We start from the raw sequence: 19,017 nt of genomic DNA on the forward strand, positions 1-19,017 counted from the left end.
CTCGACTGCCGAGTCGCCAACCTAGCTAGTGCGATGCGATGATAATGTTAGCCAAGTTCTTAGTTAATTTCATTCATCCAGCAGGTTGAAAAAACTGATACACTCCACATATCAATGTCCTAAACTGGTTGCGAGGCCAAGGCCCCCCAACATGTGAGGCCAAGACCCCGCGATCCTTGATCCCGTCGGGTTCCCCATCCCCGACTTCAAGCACATGGGGAGTGCTGAGAAAAGGGATCGCTTGCGGTCACTACGGGGAGGCTCGTCGCCCCAGCGTAGGCCGACGGCTTGGCCACAATGTCTCATTCCACCATGTCCGGCTCACGAGTCTGTGGATCGGCTTCAATTGGTTATCAATGAGCTATAATGGTTGTAAGGTGTTTCAGGTTCCATACATATGTGAGCAGACAGGGTTAACAAACAAGGTTGGTCAGTAAGTAGACTAGACCGCACGAATTCAAGCGAGCACGTGACAGACGACATCGGGTACGAGCGACCCATGTAGTCGAACTACTGCCCCCCATGCGCCCTCGCCCAAATCCACGAGTTTAGTCTCAGGATGGTCCTACCAACGGGACCACCTTCACTCTCCTCATATTCCTGACCAACCCAAGGGTTTGATAGTAATCCATAGCATGTCAACTATCAGGGTTATCAACTAGCATAAACGATATCATGTGTTCATATTTTCCCAACATACAATTTGAATTTCCTAACAAGCAAGCTAACAATATCAGGAAACAAAAGTGCATGTGTTTGTGTGGGGTAGTGAGGAAGCTAAAAACTTCATATATTTCCTAATACAAAAAATTACATAAGGGTTAGCGCATCAAACATATTATGAGAAAACATCATGTAAGAATCAAGCAAGGAATATATAACCAATCATCAATTCACGCCCAATCATATTTAGAACATCAAACATTCCATAATCATTCCACATTGATTTGGGGAGGATCTAAGGTATAAGGTCTTGTCTAGGTTTCTCTAGATTACACAAATAAATCACCCAACAAGCAAAATCATTAGATTCAAAATAAAATTGGTGCTAGGCCACCTAAGAATAATAGTCCGTACCTATGAATTGTTGAAGTCTCGAAAAATGACCTAGAAACGCCAAACCCGGTGTCGATCGGCCGGAATCCTAAGACATTGCACTTGCACGTTAGAATCTCATGCAAAATCTCCCTCAACATGAGGGGTTTCCAAAGATATGAGAGATTTACCTACCCAATCGGCGGAGAGGGGTTCTCCCGGTTGTGGATGATGGATTTCCTTGAGGGAGAAGTAGGGTTTTGTAAGATGGGACTCCCTTGGGCCCCACTTTGATCTATGGCCCACCTTCACTCTCCTTCATTCTCCCTTCCTCTCTTCTTCCTTTCTTCTTTATCCATTTTCTCTCTTCTCTCTTTCCTTCCCTAGGGCAAATTCGTATGGGGAGAGGGGTGCCCCAAATGAGGCCCTTTTATAATGCCAGATTTGGTGCCAATGGCCACAAGTGTTGGATTTTTACTATATACTAACCTTATGGGAGGGTTTTTTCTAGCCTCTAGGGCTTACTATAGGGTGTATAAGTCAATATACACCATAGGATAGTTAGCCCTAATGATGATCTACGTATGAATATGATCGTCCCGCCATTTAGATGCGCCGATCGACAGATATGATGAGAAGTTTGTTCAACGGTCGCTGATGGTCGATCGGGACCGCGGCTATACGGATATGAGCAGGAAAATATCCTCACTCCACGTGTGAAGTTTGGTCGTAAACCAACGGTCCGAATCCTCAACTTTGCATAAGAGTGGATGACCCAATTTACTTAAGTTCCAGCTCCTTTCTTTGGGATATTTGCACTTCTCATGCACTCGTCCTTTAGCTCAACTTGAGCGGTTCTGGGCAGTATCTAGGTCCGACTCCTGCGATGGACGTCAAGCCCAGTAAGACGGACATTACTCTATAATTTTGGAATTAATGGCCCACTAACGAGCGGTCTAGAGCTTGTTTGGAAAATCAGGACATTTTTAGAATGAATTTGGTAGTGAGATTTCTCGTGAGCAATGATTAGGGTTTGGATTAACTATGTTCATGGTGTGGCCTATTTATCACTAGTGAAAGTGAAGATTCGGTCATGATTACTCTAAGCTGTTGGTTTTAGGCTAAAAGAGTAACAGGGTTCATTTGGTCTATTAGCCAAGATCTGGGCCTTGTCTGACTCGGTTTCGGTTAGATCTTTAATTTAGTTATGATTGTCTTGATTTATTAGCGATGAGTCGGTTAGATTTGGGCCCTATGTGAGTAAATCATGGGGCAAAACTTGTTGTTCAAATGATCAAGCGGATTCGTTGGCTTCCTACGGCTGATTAAACGGACTTGTGCAGTTCTTTACTGTTACCACCCCTGTATAAACTAACATTGAGTGCTAATGGTGATTAAGTGATATTATAAGTTAATTAATAAAAAAAATTCAAGGATTTTTTTGGAAATTCAAAACAGTGAAAATTCAGGATGTTATACAAGCAGTGTATGGTAAGGTTCAAAACTATTACACACACTAGCAACGGGGTACTCGACCATATTTATTCCGATGTCTACGGGCCAGTGACAGTACCGTCTAAGGGAGGGATACGATACTTCATGACCTTCATAGATGATTACTCGAGAAAAGTTTGAGTCTACTTCATGAAGCACAAGACTAAAGTGTTCACCAGGTTCAAGCAATGCAAGGCGAAAATAGATAAGCAAACGTGGAGATATGTTAAATGTCTCAGGTTAGACAATGGTACGCAATACAGAAAAGCAAAATCCATTGAATTTTGTACGAATCAAGGCATCACAAGGCACTTCTCAATTCCAGGGACCCCATATCATAATAAGGTGGCAGAGAGGATGAATGAAACTCTATTGGAGAGGGCAAGAAGTATACGCTTACATGCAGGGCTATTTAAAAGCTTCTGGGCAGAAGCGGTGAATATGACATGCTACATAGTAAATCGGTCATCATCCATAATACTAGACTCTAAGGTTGTAGAGGAAGTTTGGACAAGTAAGGATGTTGATTACTCAAGAATGAGGATCTTCAGATATCCACCATATGTCCACGTGCAAAGGGGTAGAGGACAAAATTGGATCCAAAGTTTAGGAAGTGCATCTTTATCGAGTATGAGAAATGTATGAGGGCTACAAAATTTAGGATCCAGTTGCTTAGAAGGTTGTTTTTAGCAGAGATATCGTCTTCGATGAGACATCAATGTTAAGAACCAATAAGGAAGTTGCAGCTGAGAAGTCGGATGAGACCGAGAAATTTTCAGTTCAGGTGGAACCAGTAGAACAGGCTACTAAAGGTCAAAATCACTAGGAGCAAGATATTGAGCACAATAATCAGCAGGCTACACAGGAAAGTTTAGCCAGGAATAGGGAGAAAATAATAATTAAAGCCTCAGTTCGATACGAGTTCAAGGACATAGTTTCTTTTACATTGTTCATAAGGAGTGGAGATCCCTCCACATTTCAAGAAGCAAAATCTGAAAAGGATTGCGACAAGTGGTTGGCCATGACAGAGGAAATAGAATCGCCCCACGGGAATCAGACATATGAGTTGCTGGAACTTCCTAAAGGTTAGCGGGCTATAAAGTGCAAATGGGTCTACAAGGAGAAAGAAGCATTAATAAAAAATGAGGGTGAAAAGTACAAAGGCAAGGCTCGTAGACAAGGGGTACTCGCAAAGAAAATGAGTGGATTACAATGAAGTTCTCTCCATTTGTGAAACATAGCTCAATCAGGGTGGTATTTGCGATGGTAGTGGAATTCAATTTAGAATTGAAGCAGCTTGATTTGAAGACGATATTCCTTCATATGAACTTAGAGGAAGTCATTTACATGAGGCAGCCTTAAGGTTTCGAGGATCTTGGTAAGAAAGGCCAGACTGAAGAAGTTGTTATATGTGTTTAAGTTGTATCCGAGACAATGATACAAGTAGTTTGATTCCTACATGGTTGAGATTGGGTATAACAGGTGTGAGTATGATTGTTGCATATACTACAGGGTATTTGAGGACAGGTCCTACATTCGACTGATGCTTTACATACATGATATGTTGATTGCTACGAAGGATAAGACAGAGATACACTTGCTTAAATCTTTGTTAAGTAAGAAGTTTGACATGAATGATCTGGGCACTGCAAAGAAGATCCTAGGCATGGAGATTAGTAGAGACATGGAGTCTAGGAAATTGTGGCTTTCTCAGAAGAGTTATGTGCAGAAGGTACTAGATATGTTTCACAAGAAAAGTGCTAAGCCAGTTAGTACACCTTTAGCAGGTCACTTTAAATTATCAGTCAAGTTGTGTGCAAGTATAGAAGAAAAGATTTCAGAAATATCATAGGTGTTATATGTTAGTGTAGTGGGGAGTCTGATGCATGCAATGGTTTGCACGAGGCTAAACATCTCATAGGCAATCAATGTGGTTAGCAGGTACATGACTAATCCAGGGAAGAAATATTAGAATCTTGTTAAGTGAATTTTCATATATCTAAGGGGCATAGTTGATACTGGAATCATTTTTAGTAGACACGAAGCTTCAGGTGGAGTTGTAAGCTACGTGGATTCAGATCATATAAGTGATTTAGACAACAAGAGGTCTACTATGAGATATGTTTTCACATCAACAGGAATGCCAGTATATTGGAGATCTATGCTACAGTTTACGATAGTATTGTCTACAACAGAAGCAGAATACATGGCTACGACAGAGGCGTCAAATGTGGCATTATGGTTGAAAGGTATGATACGTGAATTTGAATTGAAGCGGGAGGTGATTCGGTCGCATTAATGTGATAGTCAGAGTGCTATCCATCTGACGATAAATCAGGTGTATCATGCGCAAACCAAGCACATTGACTTGAGGTTCCACAAAATATGGAAGCTCATTGCTTTAAGGGAGATTTTGTTTCAGAAGATTCATACAGACGAGAATACTACGGATATGTTGATAAAGTCAGAGAACACTGAGAAGTTCAAGCACTACTTGGGCTTGATCACTTTCACTAGCCATTGATGAGATTGGGCATCCTTGCAAAAGGGTACATATGTAGCTGCATTTCAGGTGGAGGGATGCAGGGAATGGTCTACACTTAAAGTGGAGGTCTTTAGGGTGACTTGGCATAATGCAAGTCAATATGGAGATTGTTGTGCAGATGCCTTGCATTTTGCAGGGCACAATCGACCGTGAGGATCCACGGTTGATCATGGCTCACTGTGATGTTCATGATCGATTGTGGAATTCCATGGTCGACTGTGACTCTCTGTGATGATTCATGGTTGACGATCAATGCGCTCGTCGGATTTCGCAATTTTGTGCAAAATAGGGTATTTAAGCCTAGTTTTGTTAGTAGGGCTTAAGATTAATAAAAGCTAATACAAGTGATTTCTCAAGGGGCTAAGGTTGGCCAATGGAAAGGGTTTTCTACACTTATAAAGAGACTTGGGAAGGATTTCTCAAGAGATCTAGACGTTTTGTAGAGGTGCACATCAAAAGGAGAGATTGGGTACATTTGTAATTGAAGAAGGAGAGTCTGTACAACTCCAATGTTTTGATTATATATAATAGATCTCAGTCACTTTGTACCATAATTTTTTCTTATAAAGGTTTTTTCACGTAAAATATCGTCGTGTTTGTGATTATTTACTTTTGGTTTGATTATCTTGCATTATTATATTATTCTATCTTCATTTATCGTGCTTCCGCAAAGTGCACAAATTGATGGTGGCGTTTGATCCGAATTTCTAACACCTACGGTTTGATCCAGGTTTATTGTGAGCTCAGATTTACATCATCATGGTGTTATATAGAGTGGGTTCACTCACAACAATAACAAAGTGCCATTATACTCAATGATAGTATCTCCATTTGTGATGTTTAAGTAATGTCTTAAGATGAACGAACCCTCTTGCCAGCCTGAACTTCCCTCTCCCTCCAACAACTGCAAGTTCCCTATCTCCTTTACCGGATTCCTTGATAACAAGTTTAAAGCGCTGCCGTTGCACTTTGCTGAGGGGAATCTAAAAGCAACGGCTAGGACAAGCGATTAGAATGTTCTGACCCAATGACCTTTGTAGGCTCTGGCCTTCTGTTAAGAGGTCGTGGATGACGAAGACCCTGTTGCAAGGGGTGGGTCCCTTCTTGGTTGTGTTAGCATGCATGGGCCACATTGATTCTCACTAACTCTCTATTTTTTTACTCAGGTTCTCCATCGGATGGCCAACCGCCACTTCCATTTAGTGCAAACCACTCAAGTACTACCACTCTCAATGGTCAGTTCTATTCCCTACTCTAAAAGATTTTTAATATAATGCAGGGGGCCCACGTCAAAGCTACCACGTGGGGCCAGGTTCCTACCATTGGATCGCTCAGTATAAGTAATCTGGGCCATTCGTTAAGTAGTGCATCCCATGAAGACATGTGAAATTTGGACAGTCAGACCTTTTCCCATGTATCCATTTTTGCAGGAAGTGTGATCTACCTACTCAGCCAACCAATATCCTTAATTTGTGTGTGTGTGTGTTCAGGTCACTTTTGCAGAGGACACAATGCATGAAGAATAGACTGGATTGGATCCATGATATGCATGCCATCCAATGGTGGAACCACGAAGCACATGGTAGTTATGATGCTGGCCCCATCTTCTATCAACACCTCATTCTAAAATTAATTAATCATACTAACTAGCTAGGTTGCAACCGGGCTTGGACTTTGAAGTCATCAGTTCAGACCCATCAGACTGGGCCCTTTGCAAGTGCAGTCCACCTCCACCTTTGGCTAGGCCCATTTGCCACCCTAGTGTTAATCCAAGATTTTGATGACTTACTAGTTAGATCAAAACAGATGCAACAGAAAAAATGTAAACTTCATGGAAAATGGATAGATGAAGGGAATTTAAATTTGTTTTTGAGTTGAGGCATGTAATATGTCACTCTCTTTAAAATAATTAGCACACTTCAATATAATGAGGGGTGACAAAAGCTCCTAACCCGTTAACGTCTAAATACAATGCTCAACAAGTAGATTCTCACAGCGTGCTCTGGCTGTGTAAATACTAACACCAAACCATCTAAAGAAACAACACCTGTCTCCAATGATGCCCAAAACAAAAATGAAGAGAGAGAGAGAGAGAGAGAGAGAGAGAGAGAGATTTCATTTTGTGTTACACTGAAAAAGCCTGTTATAAAGATGTGCAACTTGCATTATGATGCAATGAGCCTAATCAAAAGGTCATCAATGGCTATTGACTGCAGCCGTTGGACGAAGGTCCATCTTTGTGCGCACATACTGGCTGGAGGATAATGTAAAACGTTGCACAAGAGTTGAAAGAGAATAAAGGTTTATAAACTCTTCGTATCTGATGTGGGATAAGACTTTGCGGAAAAGAAAAATAATAATAAATAATTCATTTCTATTCTTTCCTTATTTATTTTGTATATTTTTGAAATACCCAACATTACTTTTATTCCTTACAGGTAAATTGATAGCTATCATTTCGATTCCGACAATCATCATTGTTGCAATCTTATTCATTCTTTGCCGATGGAAATTTTCATCAAAAAATCTGTACTTTTGGAAGAAGAAGACAGAGATTACTCAAACTGATGCATTTTTGAAGAACTATGAATCATTGAAAAGATACAAATACTCCGAAATCAAGAAAATGACGGACTCTTTCAAGGATAAATTAGGCGAAGGAGGCTATGGCAGCGTGTTCAAAGGGAAGCTACCTGATCGCCGTATGGTGGCTGTTAAGGTCTTAAGCGAATCCAAGGGCAATGGAGAAGAATTCATCAACGAGGTTGCCACCATTGGTAAGACTTATCATGTTAACATTGTTAGCCTTTTGGGCTTCTGTTACCAGTTGCCCAAAAGAGCTCTTATCTATGAGTTCATGCCCAACGGATCTCTTGAGAAATATATACACACACAAGAACCAACAAATCATCTTGGATGGGAGAAACTACACAAAATAGCAGTTGGCATTGCTCGAGGCCTTGAGTACTTGCATGTCAGGTGCAGCAATCGTATCTTGCATTTGGACATAAAACCGCATAACATTCTTCTTGATGAGGATTTTTGTCCAAAGATCTCCGACTTCGGTCTAGCTAAGCTCTGCTCACCTAAAGATAGTGTTATATCTATGGCTGCACCAAGAGGAACCATGGGTTATGCTGCACCTGAAGTATATTGTAGGAACGTCCGGGGAGTGTCTTATAAATCCGACGTTTATAGCTATGGAATGTTGATGTTAGAAATGGTTGGAGGAAGGAAGAACCTCTACTTGGAAGCGGAGAATAGTAGCCAACTGTATTTTCCACATTGGATATATAAACATTTGTGTGAACGAGCAGATGATGTGGTAATGGAATTTGGGCCGGGTGGTGAGGTAGAGACGGTAAAGAAGATGATCTTAGTGAGCTTGTGGTGCATACAAATGGATCCGACACACCGTCCTTCAATGAGTAGAGTGGTGGAGATGTTGGAAGAAAGTATTGAAGGTTTGGAAATGCCGCCTAAGCCTTTTCCATCATCTCCTCCGAGATCATAAGAAGTTTCATTTGCATCCGAAGCAGATGTGGAAAATATTACCAGAGAACTAAGGATTTGCTATGTTTCTCTTTATAGATGTTGATACCATCTATAGTGTTTTTCTCCATTTTTAAGTTTTATAGCTTGTTTAGAAGCTCAATATTGTATTGTTTTACCTATGTTTAGAATACAAAATCAACTTGTGATCGATATAGATTGTTCTTTTCCCAATAGTAGTCAAATGCTTATGATGATTCAATCAAAGTGACTTTTCTGGTAGGAATGTGCAATCAAAGGTGGGCCCACATGATGGACATCCTACAATGATCATACCTTTTGTAATTTAATAAGAAAGATATTCCCTTTCCCATCCCTTGATTGGAATGTAAGCAACTTCACATCATAGATATTTTTGGGAGAGCAATGGGCAATCAAAGGTGGGTTTCACATTATTTTATAACGATGGAGCGTTTTCTAATATGAAAGAATGCATTATTCATTTCCTAGCATATTGAATGGCTGGATAATACAAGCAAAGTGACTTTTACACGAGATGAATTCAGTTTGATCCAAGTTTGGTTTGGCTTGTGTATACGAACCTCCCTGATCGAGCTTTACATGAGCCGAGCTTCAAGCCTCTCCTTATTGTTTGAGCTTGATTTAGTCTAGATTATACGAACTTGAGCTTTGTTTAGTTTGGTTCAAATATTCTATCCAACTTGAGTTGAACCAAGCCAAGTTCAAATAAGGTGGGCCCCGCTGCTCAATAAGCCCATTTGTTAAATAAGCAATATACTGTAAACTTTATATATATATATATATATATATATATATATATATATATATATATATATATAAACTGATGGCAGAGGATCTGTCACGAACATCTCTGTGGACCCCAGCAAGGTCCAGTGCACGTGACGTCATGCACAGGCTGGATGTAAAATAAACATCATGGAGGGCCTTAGGAAGGATTCAACAGTGGACATCATTCCCCCCGCTACTTTCTGTGGTGTGGTCCACCTAAGATCTCTATCTGTCTCATTATTTGTCCCAAAGCCTAAATTAATATGGAAAAATAGATGAACGGTTTGGATCAAACATATACATTATGTTGGTTCTCACGAGTGGGGGCCACCTCTCACGCGGGAAAGAAGCAGCGTCCCTGGCCGGTGTTTTGCTTCCCGCGTAAATGACGCGGATGCGGATTGCCTCCTGCCACCTTCTGGACACTAATCCGTACAGGGAGAGCTCCGCGAGCCCCATCTTGATGTATTGGTTTTATCCACGCCGTCCATCTATTGTGGAAAATCATTATAGACTATGAGACAAAAAATGAGGCAGATCCAAAGTTCACGTGGACCACACCGTTGGAAGAAGCAGTGACAATGATGCATACCGTTGAAACCTACTTAGGGCCCACCATATTGTTTATTTATCATCCAATCTGCTCGTAACTTCAGATATACCTGGATGAAGGGAAATCATAAATATCTTCTGCTGCTCCATCCGGGACGTGCCGGTGCCAAAACTCAAACGTATGGATAGTCTTACACGGATACACATCTTACATGGGTCCCACATGATGGATGGCTCACATTAATAGTAGGGCCCACAATCCGCAGTGCACATCAAGGGTTGCCCCACATGATGGATAGGGATGGGGGCAAACAAACTCAAGGGATAAATACTTATAATGTTGATTTTTTATTTTTTATTTTTTCACAAAGCATGCTTATTCATTGAATTAGTAGAAATCATGATAAACTACTTATAACTTACTATCCAAATGCCCTCTAATCCTACCAAAACATTTTTTTCTTTTTTATTTTTTCAACCAAACAACTTAATAGAATTAATTGGTTAGGATTCTAAGAAAAAAATGTGACAAGCTCGTGAGGGAAAGCCAATTGCCTGCAGCAGCAGCAACCAATGATATCCCTGATGGCACGATGTGGCCCAAGCTCTATAGGGCCCATCGTGATGTATGTGCTTTATCTATGTTATTTATCTATTTTGCCGGTCTGACCAAAAGTAAGCAATCCAAAGCTTAAATGGACCACAACACAAGACAACGATGAGTTGAAACCACAAAACCTTCGACAAAGGGAAAACACAAATATCAGTTTGATCTAAAACTTCCTGGGCATAGAAGTTTTCATAGGTATGTGATGCCATGCCATCCCCACCGTTAAGAATGGTGTAGATGTTGGGGATTTGTACTGCGGAATCACACAGATCTAGATTTAGGATAACAATTCAATAGTAACAAACAATCATAAAAGAATACAAAGTTTTAATGTGGAAAACCCTTGCGGGAAAAAACCACGGCACAAAGCGACAAGAATCTACTGTGAAAAGAAACTTACAAGAGAGAGGACTTAACCCGATTCGAACAACCTCGAATCTCACCCTTGTTACACCCTTTGAATTCCCTAGAACCCCTTTAAAAAGCCTAAAAATTATTTCTCATTCTCTTAGAAAAGCCCTAGGAACACCTATTTATAATTTAGGCAACTTCCCTTTCGCACCCTTGTGAAAGGTGACTCAAATTTCCGCAGTCCGCATCAAATTCGGAAATGAATCTGCGTAACTACGACTGGTCGTGGGACCCCCTCGACTGGTCGTGACATCCCCTCGACCGGTCGAGCATTCCGGACATTAAAAGACCCAAGTCACTGGACTTTGAGTCGAGCAGGCTACGACTGGTTATGTAACTCCACGACCGGTCGTAGCAATCTCACGACCGGTCGTGCATGGTAATTTTCAGATTTAAGACATCCGACAACAATCTCCACCATGTCTTCAATCTTCAACCGTGTAGCTCCGGACCTCTGCTCTTATCTCTTCATCGCATCATAGCTTCAATCAATGCTTCTCGTGCATACTCCAACCTTCTTTTACGCTATCGCCAAGCTCAGAGAAGTTGCACAGAACTTGAACTTCTCTGTAGGGATGACCTTGGTGAGCATGTCTGCTGGATTCACGCTAGTGTGAATCTTTTCGTGTGACGCCTCCTTCCTCAAGCACTGTCGGATAAAGTAGTGATGAATATTAATTTTTTCACGGGTGATAGGAAGAATTTTTAGCCAAATTGATAGCGCTCTCGCTATCACGATTAACCGGCACGGCCTCCTGTCCTAACTGATTTATCATGCCTTTGAGCCAAACACCTTCTTTAAACGCTCTCGTCATTGCCATATTTGATCGTGGAAAGAGTCACCACGGATTAAGCTTCGACATCCAACCGATTGCTCCACCCGATAGTACAAACGAGTATCGTGAAGTAGACTTCCTGAAATCTGTGCATAGTCTGAATCTACATACCCTACTAACTTTGTCTCTATTTTCTCAAAAGTTAAGACGTAGTCTTTGTACCTCGAATATATCGAAGTAACCATTTCACCGCTTCATAATGTTGCTTGGGAGTTTGACATGTATTTGCTCACAACACCGATTGCTTGTAAAATATCGGTCTAGTACAGACCATGGAATACATTAAATCGCCAACCGCATTCGAATAAGACACATAAGACATAACTGCTTTTCCTCATTGGATTTATGACATTATTGAGGAAAGCTTGAAGTGAGCCGCGTGGGAAATGCTTACACTTTGCCCGATCCATCCCATACTTGATCAATACCTTTTCAAGGTATTCTCCTGTGACAACCAAAGCCTGCTCTTCTTCTGTCTCTATGAATATCTATGTTGAGAACCCTCTTTGTAGCCCTCGAGATCTTTCATCTCAAATGTCACTAATAATCGAGTCTTCAATACGTTGATTTCAGACATATCATGACCAGCGATCAACATATCATCAACATACAATACTAGGATAATGAATTTTTCATCACTCGGTATCTTGAAATAGACACGGTGATCATATACACTCCGAGTAAATTTCGACTCACCATGAAAGAATCAAATTTTTATACCACTGCCCGATTGTTTTAGGCCGTACAACGACCTCATTAACTGCAAACCTTTTTCTCTGCCCTTTTAACTTTGTAGCCCTCGGTTACTTCATGTAGATCTGCTCTTCCAATTTTCCATGCGGGAAAGGAGTCTTCACATCCATTTGTTCTAGCTTGAGATCGTATTGGGCAACCAGGTGCCAATACAAATATGATAGATACCTGCTTAATCAGTGCGAATATCTCTATGAAGTCGATTCCTTCTCTCCGAGCATAACCCTTCGTTACCAATTTTGCTTTGTATCTATCTTGTTTAATTTTGAATAATCACTTGCATCCGATCACTTTTCAGCCTACAGAAGCTCCACCAGCTTCCATGTGTAATTTTTGTGTAACGAATCCATCTCATCATCCATCGTGCCTTCCACTTTTTCGCATTAGGCTCATCAAGAGCCTCTTGAATAGTAGACGGGTCCCCGATCCGTAATGAGGGCATATGCAATATTAGAGTCATCCGTATATTTTGGTAACCTGCGATCACGCGATGGGTTCCTTCTCACAGTTGGCTGCTCCACTTGATATTTACCTCTGTCTTCGCATCTGTCTCTACCGAGTATCATCTATGTCAATCGGATGTCTACGATCACCCTTCCTCTGTCTCTACCCGAGTATCATCTATGTCAATCTAGATGTCTACGATCACCCTTCCGGGTTCATTTTGCTCCTCTTGATCATTCGTGCAAAATAGGGAGCTTTCATCGAATCTGACATCACGGCGAGTGATGACCTGCGTGTGACCTTATTGAATAACCCGTAACCTTTCGTACCAATACCATAGATAACAAAGATGTACTTTTGGCGCTACAGTCTAGCTTATCTCTCTCAACTGACAGTATATAAGAGTAAGCCTCATAATCAAATATGTGCAAATTGGAGTAGTCCATCTTATGACCATTTCATACTTTCACTGAGATTTTACATTTAATTCTCATAAAAGGAGATCGGTTCACCAAATAGCAAGTCATGTTAACGACCTCGATCCATAGATCCTTGCCCAACACAACATTGCTTAGCATGCATCCGACCCTTTCTACGAGAGTCGATTCATTCATTCAACCACACCATTTTGCTCGGGCGTGTGGCGCACTGTGTTATGCCTGATGATCCCTTCATGCTTGCAATAATCATTAAACTTAGTGAAAGTAAATTCTCCACCATTATCAGTCCTTAAAACCTTTATTTTTCGCCCTGAATGTTTTTCTACCATTGCCTTCCATTTCTTGAATATGATAAAAACTTCGGATTTACGTTTCATGAAGTAAACTCAACTTTTCTAGAGTAGTCGTCAATGAATGAAACAAACCATGACGAACCCCCAATGGAAACTTCTGGCGATGGCCCCCATACGGAAGAGTGCACATAATCAAGCACTCCCTTACAAACATGTGTTTTCTAGATTTAAAAGACAGTCTAGATTGTTTCCTATATATATAATGCTCGCATATATCTAAATCAGAATTTTTAAAAATTGGAATCAAACACCGATCAGAAAGTACCTTCATGCCCCACTCACTCATATGGCCCAGACGAGCATGCCACATACGTAGAGACGTGAAGTCTGCAATAGCTACTGCCGCTCCACCTGTCGAAATGCTTCCAATCAACTTGTAAAGGTTTTCATGCCTCTACACTGTGATAACCACGAGTGCCCCTTTTAAAACTTTAAGGATACCATCAATACTAGTGAACTTGCACCCTATAGCCTTGAGTGCACTGAGAGAAATCAGATTTTTCTTCATATCAGGAACATACCTGATGTCAATCAAGGTACGCTCTATCCCATCAAACAACTTTATACTCACTGTGCCAATAGCCACAACATTACAGGCATTGTCATTGCCCAAAAAAACCTATCCACCATCGCATTCCTTGTAACTAGCGAACCAACTTCGATCAGGAGTCAGTGATAAGATGCTCTTGTGTCAAGTATCCACTCGTCTTTATGATTGTAGTGTAAGTGACCAATCATGGAAACAGACAGAGCATCACCACCACTTAATTCTTCATCAGATGTGACCACATTGGCCTTCTTGGAAGAAGCCGCTGAATTCTCTTTCTTCGTTTTAGGATTTCTACAATCCTTCTTCATGTGTCCAGATAACCCACAATTTCAACACTTTAATTTTCCTTTGCCCTTACCCTTGGATTTGGATCTAGGCCTTGAAGACCCTATACTTCGCTCGTAATCTTTGCCCCTCGTAATCGGTGCCTCGAAGATGCCCACATGTCACCGTTTAGCTTTCTCATAACCTTCCTGAAGGGCCGAGATAACGGTGTCAACACTTAGGGTTTTATTTGCCGTGCACATCGTGTCACTGAAAGACTCATAATGCAGGAAGAGAATTCAACAATATACATGCTTGTTCCTCATCTTTGACCACTTCCTTCATATCCAGCAATTTGCACATCAATTTATTAAAGTTGCTAATATGGGCTTCTAGATCTCCACCCTCTACCATCTTGAAGGTATAACACTGTAGCTTCAAGTGTAGGTGATTTTCAGAGGACTTCTTTACATAGATGTTCTCTAACGTCGCCCACAAACCAGCCGCAATTTTCTCCCTTAAAACATTATAGACAACCTCATCCATGAGACATAAACGAATAGAGGCTAAAGCATTGCTATCAAGATTTTCCCATTCATCATCTTTCATGGTAGATTTTCGCTCCTCAAGAGCCTTAATCTCGCCTTGCTTGGTTAACAGGCTAATCATCTTAACCTTCTATAACTCAAAATTGTTTTTGCCAGAGTACTTCTTAATATCAAACTTGCCGTTTCCTATTATTACTAATCCTGCAGATTCAGATCTGTGCCACAATGATTGCTCTGATACCACTTGTTGGGGATTTGTGATGCGGAATCACACTGATCTAAATCTAGGATAGCAATTCAATAGTAACAAGCAATCACAGAAGAACACAAAGTTTTAACGTGGAAAACCCTTGCGGAAAAAAACCACGGCACGATTCTGCAAAAACATGTGACAAGCTAGTGAGGGAAAGCCAATTGCCTGCAGCACCAGCAACCAATGATACCCCTGATGGCACGATGTGGCCCATGCTCTATGGGGCCCATCGTGATGTATGTGCTTTATCTATGTTATTTATCTATTTTGCCGGGCTGACCAAAAGTAAGCAATCTAAAGTTTAAATGGACCACAACACAGGACAACGATGAGTTAAAACCACTAAACCTTAGACGAAGGGAAAACACAAATATCAGCTTGATCTAAAACTTCCTGGGCATAGAAGTTTTCATAGGTATGTGATGCCATCCCCACTGCTTCCTATGGTGCAGTTCACGTGAGGTTTGAATCAGCCTTTTTTTTAGGTTCATGCCCTAAAATGAGTTAGCAAAATGAATAACTTGGATATATAAAAAAACACACACATCTTGGGCAACTTCATAGAGCTTAGGCTATGTTGGGGGAGGTTATCTTGATGGCCGGTGCATGCAAGCTTGTTAGAATTGGTTGTGTAGTTCAATTTCAACCCAACAATTTGACCCAAAGCGCTAAAATTGGCAGATACAACAATTGTGATTGTAAATGACAGAGATTTAAAAAGATTGGTTACCTATTCAACTACTCGCAAATTATTTTAGGAGATGATTAGGTGATTATCAAAGTGTGAGGTTCTTCCTCCAAAGATGAGTTGTACTTTACCTTCCATATATACGAAAGTACCTTTTAATACCTGACAATAAAATCAAACCAGAAAGAAATATTAATTGTCGATCGTTGAAAGCAACTACAACTATAAAAGGTTACCCCTAAAAGATTACTACTACTCCTAAAATAGATCTAATGCTGATAAGATAAAGTAAGATAAACTTAATATTGATTTCTTCTTGGGTCCTTACTCTTACTCCGGTGGTAAACTCTCAAGAGTTTCAACACTTGGTTGAGAGTTTGAGTACCCATAGGTGGTGAAATCCCACTACAGCGTGAGTGTGTGGTGGAGTGTGTGCGTGTGTAAAAAAAAAAAAAAAAAACAATTTAATATTGATTTCTTCTATCATGCATAGACTTTCTTGGAGGATAAGAATCATCTAGATAATCCATTTTGTTACTTGGTTGTTACCGTAACTCTTTTGCTTCTCTTTAATTGTTGGAAGGCTTATTCCTTAACCGACTTCGACTCTTGAGACCTTGCTCTGTCAACGTGTATTTCCAACTCAGTGCTAGTTGGTCTTCCATAAAAAGTGCTTCAAATATCTCTATATATGTTTTCACATGCTATTTCTATTTTGTGCAATAACACATGCCATTTTTTCATTGGCCATTCTATGAATAGCCAAAAATAGAGTACAACAAATGTATATATTTTATCCATGTCATTCATCCATTTGCTAGTTTATATTAATGCATGCATGAACCCAAAAATGAGTGAGATCCAAAGCATGAGTAAACCGCATCACAGGAAAAAAAAAATGGAGATTAACCACCTATCATTGAAAAATTCCTACAGGGAACAAAAGTTTTATATCAAGCTAATATTACTGTTTTCCCTTTATCAGAGCATGTATGACCTTATGAATAGGTTGGATGGAAAATAAGCATCTGACAAGCCTTAAAAAGGTTTCAACAATGGTTATCTTTATCCATCTTTATCCTGGGGTGTGGTTCACTTAAGCTTTGGATTTTTATTTCTTTTAATGTCGTGTCCAGAAATGATTTAGAAAATGGATAGATGGCCTGAATAAATTACATACATCATAATGAGCCCCACATAGTTGTGCCACTGGGGATATCCTAGTCATGGGTGGTGCAGGCTATCTGCTTTCCCATTCTCAATGTGAAATTATTTTACACATGGGATCAGCAGACTGTGAAATGCAAAGACAGGTTGGGTATTTCTAATGCCACAACCGTCCTAGTGGTGTCAAGGCGGCTAGAGCTTGATGCAGTTTGGGTAGTGACCCCAACACCAGCCAGCTAGCTGGTGTCAAAGCTCCATGGGCCCTATTATGATGTATGTGTTTGATCCATATTGGTGATGCAGGGATGAACGTGATGAGGTCAAGCATTGTCTTCCTCAAGGATAACCACTCAGAGATTTCTCAAATCCATGAGGAGAAAAGCAAGAAAAATAGAAATAAATTCTATAAATTTTGTAATTTGATTGATGATTGAAATAAATGAGTTTACAAACCTTTAGATAAGGATACCAAGCATTGGAAAAAGTTTAGGAAACAAACTACAACTAAAACTCCCTAAAATCTGTAATTTACTAAGTGGGTTACCATCATGGGTGAAACGACTCACCCAAGGACACAATATTGTCCACTTTGCCCAGAGGGCTCACGACTTTGTTCTCAGGGTTGCCCCCAAAACGTGTTGTATCTTTAAGGTACGGACCCTACATATAACCACCACAACTTCCTATGACTCTTTCAATGTGGAACAAGTTCAACCCCTACTGCGTACAGAGTAGCCTGCCAACCACTAGTAGATCTCCCAGGCCCTTTTTTTTAGGCCCCGCCCACATCAGCGTCCGCCCACATATGCCCGCCCACATGTGCAACAGTGATGGGGCGTCAAAATATCCCCCACCGAGGGCAGAGTCGTTCTCGGCTCTGATACTATATGTAACAGCTCGACCAGCACAATATGATATTGTCTGCTCTGGGCTCACGCCCTAAAGAGTCCTTTGTTTGAGTGGTTTCTATCTTAGGCTAACTTATTTTAAAGAGATTTTCTTATACATTTTAGTTATTTAGATCTATTAAATATTATTTCTAGTACTTTTCTTGTATAGTTCACTTTTGAAATATCAAACAACGTTGAAACAGCGTAAAATTGGACTGTTTGAAAGTCTATTGCTTTCCAACAATTTCCAGATCATGCAATTCCAATACCAAACAAGCAAGTTATTTTTTAATGTGGAAATGTAGGATTATATTAGAAATAAGGGATCTATTTTTTTTTTCATTTTTCATTATTTTATTAAAATAGATGGTTATGATTAATTAGAACTAAGAGGTGGAATGAAGGGTCTACATTGACTAGATTTAAAACCATGCATTAATCCTAATAGGTTGTTTTTACTTAAAATTTAAATAAATAAATAAAACTCTATGTAGTGATGAGTAACTGTTGATTTTTTAAGGTACTTGCATTCTTGTGGATGTATTTGTGCTCTTTAGATATATTGTCCTTGCTCAACGGTTTGCAGAGGTCCATTTTGAAGTTATTGGTTTCTCGTTACCAAGTCACTCGTAGGGTGGTAAATCTGGCTCGATCGATCAAAAGGATTTGTCATTGCGTCACTCACCAAATTGCAACATTGGAGAGGAATAATTGTTGATTTTGTAAGTTATCTTACTGTCTTGTATGTGTTTTTGTGAGATTGAGATTCTCTTCATTGAGTTGCTCATGAAGGTTATAATTTGAGGGTTTATATATATATATATATATATATATATATATATATATATATATATATATATATATATATATATATATATATAT

General features: G+C 40.1%; 2 protein-coding genes across 2 annotated transcripts in view; both read left to right on the top strand.

Annotated features, from left to right (window-relative positions):
- Nucleotides 1–3,988: 3,988 nt before the first annotated feature.
- On the top strand, nt 3,989–8,588 carry LOC131231757 (PR5-like receptor kinase). Its single transcript, XM_058228062.1, has 3 exons — nt 3,989–4,316; nt 4,668–4,778; nt 7,513–8,588. Exons 1-3 carry the CDS (start codon nt 3,989–3,991, stop codon nt 8,586–8,588), a joined length of 1,515 nt encoding a protein of 504 aa, XP_058084045.1.
- Nucleotides 6,255–19,017, top strand: part of LOC131231574 (PR5-like receptor kinase) — an 87,952-nt gene continuing 75,189 nt past the window's right edge. The window contains exon 1 of the mRNA XM_058227819.1: nt 6,255–6,309. The gene's annotated coding sequence lies outside the window, so the exon portion shown is untranslated. The remainder of the gene's footprint in view (nt 6,310–19,017) is intronic.

The sequence above is a fragment of the Magnolia sinica genome, chromosome 17 (assembly GCF_029962835.1).
Source record: "Magnolia sinica isolate HGM2019 chromosome 17, MsV1, whole genome shotgun sequence".
Taxonomy (NCBI): Eukaryota; Viridiplantae; Streptophyta; class Magnoliopsida; order Magnoliales; family Magnoliaceae; genus Magnolia; species Magnolia sinica.

Bases quoted from the DNA above. Each gene is read 5' to 3' on its own strand.
- LOC131231757 (XM_058228062.1), top strand. From the start codon at position 3,989: ATGGTTGAGATTGGGTATAACAGGTGTGAGTATGATTGTTGCATATAC. The intron at 4,317-4,667 runs GTCACTTTAAAT...TCACATCAACAG, and splicing joins AGTTAGTACACCTTTAGCAG to GAATGCCAGTATATTGGAGA. The intron at 4,779-7,512 runs GTATGATACGTG...TATTCCTTACAG, and splicing joins TGTGGCATTATGGTTGAAAG to GTAAATTGATAGCTATCATT.